Source organism: Cyprinus carpio, chromosome A1 (assembly GCF_018340385.1).
Source record: "Cyprinus carpio isolate SPL01 chromosome A1, ASM1834038v1, whole genome shotgun sequence".
In the NCBI taxonomy this organism is placed as follows: Eukaryota; Metazoa; Chordata; class Actinopteri; order Cypriniformes; family Cyprinidae; genus Cyprinus; species Cyprinus carpio.
The window spans coordinates 6,527,912-6,538,536 of NC_056572.1; the positions used below are offsets into that span (position 1 = coordinate 6,527,912).

At 35.3% G+C, this 10,625-nt stretch overlaps 1 protein-coding gene across 1 annotated transcript; it reads left to right on the plus strand.

Moving 5' to 3' along the window:
• The first annotated feature begins 1,476 nt into the window (after positions 1-1,476).
• Positions 1,477-10,196, plus strand: LOC109108968 (beta-1,4-galactosyltransferase 1-like). The gene is made up of 6 exons (XM_019122085.2): positions 1,477-2,018; positions 3,077-3,312; positions 6,789-6,976; positions 9,543-9,665; positions 9,750-9,854; positions 9,936-10,196. The coding sequence occupies exons 1-6, from the start codon at positions 1,703-1,705 to the stop codon at positions 10,063-10,065; spliced, it is 1,098 nt and encodes a 365-aa protein (XP_018977630.1). The 5' UTR covers positions 1,477-1,702; the 3' UTR covers positions 10,066-10,196.
• Positions 10,197-10,625: the final 429 nt, after the last annotated feature.

The window sequence follows — 10,625 nt, forward strand, 5'->3', positions numbered from 1 at the left end:
ACCCTCCAACAGCAACTTCTTCCAACAATCCAACAACAGTTTGGTGAAGAACAATGCATTTTCCAGCACGATGGAGCACCGTGCCATAAAGGCAAAAGTGATAACTAAGTGGCTCGGGGACCAGAATGTTGAAATTTTGGGTCCATGGCCTGGAAACTCCCCCAGATCTTAATCCCATTGAGAACTTGTGGTCAATCCTCAAGAGGCGGGTGGACAAACAAAAACCCACTAATTCTGACAAACTCCAAGAAGTTATTATGAAAGAATGGGTTGCTATCAGTCAGGATTGAGAGCATGCCCAGTCGAATTGCAGAGGTCCTGAAAAAGAAGGGCCAACACTGCAAATACTGACTCTTTGAATAAATGTAATGTAATTGTCGATAAAAAGCCTTTGAAACGTATGAAGTGCTTGTAATTATATTTCAGTACATCACTGAAACAACTGAAACAAAGATCTAAAAGCAGTTTAGCAGCAAACTTTTTGAAAACTAATATTTATGTAATTCTCAAAACTTTTGTCCACGACTGTATATATATAATTGTTGTTCAGTTAGGGCCACTGTAAGAAAAAATATGTGGAAAAACTGAATAGGTACTAGTCAGAATGTTATGCATTAAGTAGGAATGCTGTTACCTTAAAACACAAAATGCAATGTGGAATTTAAAATACAGGTAAAACACCCGTGAAAAATAAATAAGTATTGTTCCTTCATATAAACAGTACATTGTGTCCTATTTTTACAGACTTTTGTGTAGCACACTAACAACAAGTACACTTCTTAAAACTATAATTGTTCCGAATGTGCAGTTTTACTAGTTAATAAGAAAATACATAAAATGTGTGACTGTTCAGTACTTCAGTGTTGTAAAAAAAATTCGATCATAAAGATGTGCTACTTATGTTACTTTTACAAATTCAAATACGTTATGTTTATAATATTTTATGTACGGATGAGATTTGAGTCATCACGCTGTTTTTTGTCATGGTTATGCAATGACGTCATCACGCAATGACATCACAACGTCATTTGGCAACTTTCAGCAACAAATCTATCTGCCTTTCGCAACTTCCCTGGAAATTAGTTTTCAACACTGTGAACAAACAGGATCAACAAGGTGGAAGGAATCATAATCAAACTAAAGGAGAAAATGAGTCTCTGAGTCTGACACATACATACAGTGTGTCTAATTGTTCAAATACTTTCTGGGGCCACTGTATTTCCAAATACACATAAACACTTTGTAAAGATTTATATAGGCTAATGTTATTTTTTTTGGTTCTATGATAGATATGATTTTTGTTGTTGTTGTTGTCATTGTTATAAATCAACCGCTTAGAATAACTGCATTTGAAATGTAATTTTATGAAATTATTTTTTATTTAATTTTATAAATTTTTAATTAATTTAATTTATTTAAATATCAGTCTTATAATAGGCTATATAATAGGCTGTAGGCTACCTGTAGCTTTTTCTAGTATTGTTACAAGTGCACTAGAAACGCCCTCCGCTGTCACTTCTGAGCTCTTCAACAGAGCTCTTCACCAATGTCCAAAAAACTGCGATGTACAGCGGTCAGACGCGATCGGTATCATAAAAAGTTTCACGAAAAGGATTGTCCTGGTCATCTGAGGTGTTTTTGTTTCAAGGCAGACATAGTTTTTTTGTTTGTAAATTAAGTGGTCTCCCGCAGTTTTCTGAGAATGAAGGAGTCGGTGCTGCTGAATGTGGGTTTCTTCACCAAATCCTGCGTCGTGCTCGTGTGCCTCTGCGGGATTCACCTCATGCTTGCATTGTTTTTTTATTTATCAGAGTCGCCTGTAAAATTTACGAATTACCGACAAATTCAATCAGACTCTGATATATTTAATTCACAAACTCATAGAACTGGCATCCAGTATGACAATGGAACAGAGGTAGATGTAAATAAATTGATCTATACTAATAGTGTCAGTGAAGATGACGTGGTAGAGGAGTCCGCAGCACTAGAATCATGTCCTGAGACGTCTCCGCTTTTGGGTAAGTTAACCTGAAATTAAAAATGAAGTATTTGTTCATCTGTTGCTCTGTTTTTTTTTTTTTTTTTTTTTTGTCTTTGTGTGTGTGTGTGTGTCCCCTGGTATTCCCTACGTTTTGGGGACCAAATGTCCCCACAAGGATAGTAATACCAGTAAATTTTGATGTTGTAGGGACATTTTTGGTCTCCATGAGGAAAGGTTTTTTTTTTAACTGCTGAAAGTTTTGTGTTGGGGTAGGTTTAAGGGTAGGGTTAGTGTTAGGGAATAGAAAATACAGTTTGTACAGTATAAAAATCATTACACCTAATGTCCCCATAAAACATGGTGTGTGTCTGTGTGTGTGTATGTGTGTGTGTGTGTGTGTGTGTGTGTGTGTGTGTGTGTGTGTACATGTTTTTCTACACTGGTGGGGACTTAAACCTGAATACACACCAATTCATGGGGACTTAAATTGAGGTTCCCATGGGTACAAAAGCTTATAAATCATACAGAATTAGTTTTTGAGATTGTAAAAATGCATAAAGTATTTTTTGAGGTGTCGTTTTATTTTTTTGGAGATGTAGATTACAGTTTGAACAGTATAAAAACCATTACATATGGGGAGTCCCTACAAGGATAGTGCACCGGATATGTGTGTTTGTGTGTTAACTTTACATCGATAGACTAGGGTTAGTCACACCTTTTACTCCAATAAAATATCAAGAATATTTTTAATTAGTTGTTTAACCAACATAAAGATTTTTTTTAATTGGTTGTTTAACCAACATAGAAAAAAACACATTTGTTCTTCTTCTATTTGTTGACTAACTATTAATAAAAGGGCGTTTTCATTTAACTAGGGTCTACTTGCATCACTGCTAATTGAAAGAGAAAGCTGGAAAAAATATTGAGAGAGACTAAGAGAAAAAGAGTAAAAAAGTGGGGGGAGATGGAAGTTGGCTTGTTTGAGACAGGAAGTAGGCTATTGTTGCATACGAAGGGTCTTCCTCTTTCATGTCTGCAAACCCTATGACCTCCACTTTCCCTTACTGTCATTCTCTCTCCCATTTCCCCTTTCAGTGGGTCCACTGCGAGTTGAATTTTCTGAGCCGGTAAATCTGGATATGGTGCGTAAAGACAATCCACAGCTGGTGATGGGTGGCAGGTATAAACCCAGAGATTGTGTGGCTCTGCAAAAAGTGGCAATAATCATCCCATTCAGAAACAGAGGTGAACACCTGAAGTACTGGCTCTACTATCTTCACCCCATCCTACAGAGACAACAGCTGGATTATGGGATTTATGTCATACAACAGGTACAACACAAAATTATTTATTAACTTTACTTCATCTTACACAGTTGACAGAGCAGAGTGGAGATGTGAGCTGAAATCCACACCTGATCTCACCACACAAAACAGATCTACACATAGATAGATAGATTAGGTTAGACTTTTTTCTGGGAGACACCTTGAAGTATGGAAATGCGGTGACTTGACTTTGCATAGACAACATGCAAGTCATTGGTAAGACTTTCAACTGCTTTTAAATTTGCTGTACAATAACAATGGAAAAGAAAACGAGAAATGCAACCTGAGAACATGAACAAATCTGGGTTTGGGTTTGTTTGGGTGTAGATACTTTTGTCTATTAAATAGTTCTTTTTATGCCACAGCTTGTAATCTTCTGTGCTGATCTGCCTCACAGACTACTGCTTTGTTAAAAATGCTAAATCTGGGTTTTGAAATAGTTGTTAGTTGTAGGAGCTGCTCGCTTCAATAACATTGTGTGAACACGGGCTTAAACTTTGTTCAGATTTAATCAAAACAGATTTAATAATAATGAAAATGTATTTATAAGATATAATATTTTTACGTGACTACTCAGATGTAAGCACATTTCTGATGCTGTTTAAATGAACACTTTTGTACAGATGATCAGATCTTCCTTCTTCCTCTGAAGCACAAAACGCTGCTTGGAACATTCTCAAATCATGCTGGACAACATGATTTGAAAATGTTCCAAATATACACAACCATTCAAAGGTTTGATGTATGTAAGATTTTGTAATGTTTTTTAAAAGAAGTCTCTTATGCTTGCCAAGGCTGCATTTATTTGATAAAAAAATCAAAAGAGTAAAAGAGTAATTTTGTGAACTGTTATTATAGTGTAAAGTAAGTAACTGTTTTATATTTTAATATGTTTTAAAAAGTAATTTATTCCAGTGATGCCAATGCTGAATTTCAGCAGTTATTACTCCAGTAATCAGAATTTCTTCTGAAATTTTCATTTTTCTGCTGCTAAATATTTTTCTGGAAAATCCTGGATTTCTTACATTAAACATATACACTCACCTAAAGGATTATTAGGAACACCATACTAATACTGTGTTTGACCCCCTTTCGCCTTCAGAACTGCCTTAATTCTACGTGCCATTGATTCAACAAGGTGCTGAAAGCATTCTTTAGAAATGTTGGACCATATGCTGATAGGATAGCATCTTGCAGTAGATGGAGATTTGTGGGATGCACATCCAGGGCATGAAGCTCCCATTCTACCACATCCCAAAGATGCTCTATTGGGTTGAGATCTGGTGACTGTGGGGAGCATTTTAGTACAGTGAACTCATTGTCATGTTCAAGAAACCAATTTGAAATGATCCAAGCTTTGTGACATGGTGCATTATCCTGCTGGAAGTAGCCATCAGAGGATGGGTACATGGTGGTCATAAAGGGATGGACATGGTCAGAAACAGGCATTTAAAACGATGCCCAATTGGCACGAAGGGGCCTAAAGTGTGCCAGGAAAACATCCCCCACACCATTACACCACCACCACAAGCCTGCACAGTGGTAACAAGGCATGATGGATCCATGTTCTCATTCTGTTTACGCCAAATTCTGAGTCTACCATCTGAATGTCTCAACAGAAATGGAGACTCATCAGACCAGGCAACATTTTTTCAGTCTTCAGCTGTCCAATTTTGCTGAGCTTGTGCAAATTGTAGCCTCTTTTTTTCCTAGTTGTAATGGAGATGAGTGGTACCCGGTGGGGTCTTCTGCTGTTGTAGCCCATCCACCTCAAGGTTGTGCGTGTTGTGGTTTCACAAATGCTTTGCTGCATACCTCGGTTTTGTAACGAGTGATTATTTCAGTGAAAGTTGCTCTTCTATCAGCTTAAATCAGTCTGCCCATTCTCCTCTGACCGCTAGCATCAACAAGGCATTTTCGCCCACAGCACTGCCGCATACTGGATGTTTTTCCCTTTTCACACCATTCTTTGTAAACCCTAGAAATGGTTGTGCGTGAAAATCCCAGTAACTGAGCAGATTGTGAAATACTCAGACCGGCCCGTCTGTCACCAACAACCATGCCACGCTCAAAATTGCTTAAATCACCTTTCTTTCCCATTCTGACATTCAGTTTGGAGTTCAGGAGATTGTCTTGACTAGGACCACACCCCTAAATGCATTGAAGCAACTGCCATGTGATTGGTTGATTAGATAATTGCATTAATGAGAAATTGAACAGGTGTTCCTAATAATCCTTTAGGTGAGTGTATTTACTGTCACTTTTGATCAGTTTTATGCATCTTTACTAAATAAAACTATTCATTTCTTTAAAAAAAAAGAAACTTCTTGCTTAAGTCTTGCTGCCATTAAAACAAAAAGGGAGACATCAAATACGAAAAGATTCTGAAATTAATTTACAAATTGCACTTTAACTTTTCACCTTAAACTACCTCATCTTTGTGATTCTTTTTTGTCATTTCAGCCCCCTTTTTACCATCTGTTCACCTTGTTTACAGGAAAATCAGTATGCAAACTGCTATGCAGACTAAGAAATGCATACTTATTTGCTTATTTACTTTGTGTGTATCTCTGAATGTGTTTATAACACATAAGTGGGGTCATGCATGTCTGATTGACTGATTTAGCTGTGATCATTAAGGACCTATCAATGTCAAGGCGATCTTGTTTGCATAAAATCTGTGTGTGATTAATGCATTTACATGTGAATTTTACATTTTGGCTCCAAAAAAAAATGTGTTTTATCCTGTGTCAGGCCAATGCTGGGTAGTAACTGATTACATGCAATCTGGATTACATAATCAGATTATTTGTAATTTTATTATAATACATTTTAAAACACTGATAATTAGATTATAGTTACTTTTTAATTTATTACATGATTACATATGATTCAGACAATAGCAACATATTAGTCATAATTTTTTGATTCTCCCTAATTATTCTTTTTTAAATCTTTTAAATTTTCCTTTCTGATCGGATCTTCGCTTATATCCATTCACATTCACACAAAGACAAGACACTAGTCAGGAGACTATAAATACACAGAAAATTGAGAGGCTACAACATTTGACCACAGGATTTACATAAATCATTTCAGTTTTAAGAAGTATTTTCTCAGCATTTCAACATTGCATCAATTACTGATGAACACATTAATGTTTACATTCTCAGGTAGGTACACTGTAAGTACATGTAAGCACACGTACTGTGAAATAAAGTGCAACTGCCACATTTATGAAGAATTTGTGATATTGTTGTCACTAATTCCTGCAATTGCTTCAGAGTTGCTGTAGGCCTCTCGGTCGCATTTATATTAGTCCAATTATATTACCGAAAATGTGAAATGTAATGGAATACATTACTAACTACAATTTTAGTCATGTAATTTGGAATCAGTAATGGAATACAATTTGTAAGTATTCTACCCAGCACTGTGAGTCATAAGATCTCTTGTAAATGTGCTTTGTGCTGCTTGTTTAGGATGGAGAGGGCACATTCAACAGGGCGAAACTGCTCAATGTGGGTTATGCAGAGGCTCTAAAGGAGTACGATTATGACTGTTTCATCTTCAGTGATGTAGACATCATCCCCATGGACGACCGCAACACCTACAAGTGCTCTAGCCAGCCACGCCACCTCTCTGTGTCCATGGACAAGTTTGGTTTTAGGTAAGACGAAACACCACCCATACACGTAATATAACATGTAACATAATATTTGTTAAGTGACACCAGTATCTGAAAGTGCCACCTCAGTTGAAGCTTAGAAAACCAGCTCCTCGTGTTGCTCAAAAATTTATTTACCTAAACAAATCGCCTTGAGGGGAAGCACAGGAAGCAAATTCAAGGCGTGCATAAATTAAATATCCTGTTATGTTAGTAGAAAGATGACTCAAGGATCAAGGTAATTTGGATCAAGACCGATCGCAATGCAGCTGTGTAAACTCTATATGCAGAGCATGACAATATCCTATAACCTTCTCTGATGTGGTCTAAAGCAAACAGTCACTAGTTTGATGGTTAATTATTTAATTTGGCCACATAAGAGTTGTGTACAGTTGTAACAGGAGACAGGAACAAGGAAATAAATTCATCTTTGCCACCTTTAAATTCTGTGATACAAACCACACAAAGATGAAATGCCACATGAAAGCCACTTTAAATATGTTCCTTTGGTTCTTTGTTTGAGAAATGCTGCATCAGACCCGCCTTATCTTTGCTGCTGTTGTCACTATATATATATATATATCTATATATATCTATATATATACTATATATATATATATATATATATATATATATATATATATATATTATGATTTTTCTTTTATGCTAAAATTCATTAGATCATGTTCCATGAAGATATTTTGTACATTTCCTTCCATAAATATATCAAAACCTGATTTTTGATTAGTAATATGCATTGCTAAGAACTTAATTTGGACAATTTTAAAGGTGATTTTCTCAATATTTTGATTATTGCTTAAAACTTAATTTGGACAATTTTAAAGGTGATTTTCTCAATATTTTGATTATTTGTTAGGATCGGATATTGTCCGATCCTAACAAACCATACATCAATGGAAACATTATGTTGACAGCTTCAGATGATGTATAAATCTCAATTCGAGAAATTGACCCTTATGACAGGTTTTGTGTTGTCCAGGGTCATTATATATATATATATATAATATATATATAGATATATATATATAATGATCAAAAGACATATATAATGTTACAAAAGATTTCTATTTTAAATAAATTATGTTATATTGAACTTTCTATATATATATATATATATATATATATATATATATATATTCATCAAAGAGTCCTGAAAAAATGTTTAAAGTTTTAAATGTTTGTTTGGGGTTAAATCAGCATATAAGAATGATTTCTGAAGGATCTTGTGACACTGTAGATTTCAGTTATAGCTCCTTAAAATTCTACTTTGAAATCACAGTAAAATATTAAAAATACAGTTTACAATATATTAAAATTGAAAAGTTATTTTAAATAGTGATGTTTTACGATATTGCAAATTCTACTGTTTTTGAGCAAAAAATGTAACATTAAAGACTTCTTTAAAAAACATTTAAAAAATCTTGCTGACCACAAAATTTTGAATTCTATTTCCATTCTTTGCAAGAATTTGATGAGAAATTGAGTTCATTGAAATTTCATACTTGTGTGTGATTACAGAGATGTTTGTTTCTCTTCTCTCTCCATTTAATATCTTTGCTACAGCTGAAATAATATTTTTTTTTGTGTTTGATTTTACTTTCCTGTGGACAGTCACATCAGATGAACTGTCAGAATTCAGACAAAATTATACAGTATGATATTTACACAAAAAAGATTTCAAATAGCTTTACATTCAAGTTCCTATTTTGAATGTTGTCCCCAGCCATATCTGCAATGTAAACATCAGCAGTATTCTACACAATATATCAAAGTCTCTCTGGGTAACATACAAACCAATCTTTTCATCAGCTTTTTTGTTTAATTGAATTACGTCAACCACAAACAAATCTTTGAGTAGATTTTGAGTGATGTAAAGGTGTATCTGACATAATATCTGGCTTATGTGAACATAATTCCATTTAGTTTGAAGCAAAACCTGAAATACATATCAGATGGTGTTGTTGAGTTTCGAAGTTCACTCAAAAATGAAAATTAGCCTGTGTTTTTCTCCCCCTCAAGGCATCCTAGGTGTGTCTGACATTCCTATTTCAGACGACCACATTCGGAGTTATATTCCAAATTGTCCTGTCGGTTCCAATCTGTATAATTGCAGTGAATGGTGCGCCTGTTTCTGAATCCGAAAAAAAGTGTATCCATCCATCCATCATAAATCTACTCCACATGGCTCTGGGGTGTTATTAAAGACCTTCTGAAGTGAAACAATGCGTTAGTCCAAGAAAAATGTTGATTCTTAAAACTTTATAAATTATAATGTCCAGCTTTCAGTCACTCAAGCAGGTTCGTTCACAACAAGGCGGTCGAGTGTATGATGTAGGCGTAACATCATGTTAATGTGCTTTTCAATCTTTGCAAGCAAAGCTGGATCATGGTTCATCACTTTTTCCCCACCAAAAGTTCATGAGAGAAGTGTCAAACAAATCTTTCTCAATGCAATACATAATATTGTGAAAAGATTCAGGGAATCCAGAGAAATCTCCGAATGTGTGTAAAAAAACTACATATGAAAACTGATTCTGTCTGAATACAGGTTACCATATAAACAGTATTTTGGAGGTGTATCAGCAATGAGTAAAGAGCAGTTTCAAAAGATCAATGGTTTTCCCAATAACTACTGGGGCTGGGGAGGAGAAGACGATGACATCTTTAACAGGTGAGGAAAATACAGTAACTGTCTTACTATTCATTACAAATTCCGTCATATCATATATGTTTTAATGACTGTTATTATTTTTGAGCTGTCATTTCGAGGTATGAAAATATCAAGGCCGAGTGGAGACATTGGTAAATGTAGAATGATTCGTCACTCAAGAGACAAGAAAAATGAGCCAAACCCACAGAGGTAGTCTGTCTTTCACAAACACACGTGCATAAATACAAGACAGACTGAATGCCCTTCTAAAGTTGTATCTCTGTTTCATAGATTTAAGAGAATCACTCACACACGACAGACAATAGACACGGATGGCATCAGATCACTCAGATACAACGTGATAGATATAGAGAAAGACCAACTCTACAGCAAAATCACAGTGGACATCGGCCAGCCATGAAACCTCGAGCTCTGAAGAAACATTTCGCTCACTGCGACTCTTCGGAGATCTTAAAATTGCACAGTTACTCTGAATCCGTTCGAAACAATGAAAGCACATGCTTGAAAACTTGTCTTATGAGATAGTTGTTATGAATGTGAGTTTCTTCTTTTATATAATACAAGAGGAGAGAGAAGATGAATTGTCATTTTTAATATTCCTGATTATTATACTCACCTGTGTGCCTCATTTGCATATTTGCATTGTCAACTTTAATGAAGCTCAACATCATTTTTGTAAACCTTCCATGCAAAGCAGTCAGTGAAGATCATGCCTCAGGAAAGCACTGACTATAGAATACAAGTTCAGCAAATCTGCAAATCTCCTCACAGAGCTTTTAAGAAATGACAGTTCAATATGAACACATATTCTGGTAGTTTCAACTTATTTTTGTCTAACTTTACATTCGTGTCCATGTTATTGTGCTAAGTACCCAAGCATTGAGTAATATTAAAGGATAGTTCACCCAAAAATGAAAATTCTGTCATCGCTTACTCACCTTCAAGTTGTTCCAAAATCTG

Bases quoted from the DNA above. Each gene is read 5' to 3' on its own strand.
- LOC109108968 (XM_019122085.2), top strand. From the start codon at position 1,703: ATGAAGGAGTCGGTGCTGCTGAATGTGGGTTTCTTCACCAAATCCTGC. The intron at 9,666-9,749 runs GTGAGGAAAATA...TATTATTTTTGA, and splicing joins GACGATGACATCTTTAACAG to GCTGTCATTTCGAGGTATGA. The intron at 9,855-9,935 runs GTAGTCTGTCTT...TCTGTTTCATAG, and splicing joins AATGAGCCAAACCCACAGAG to ATTTAAGAGAATCACTCACA.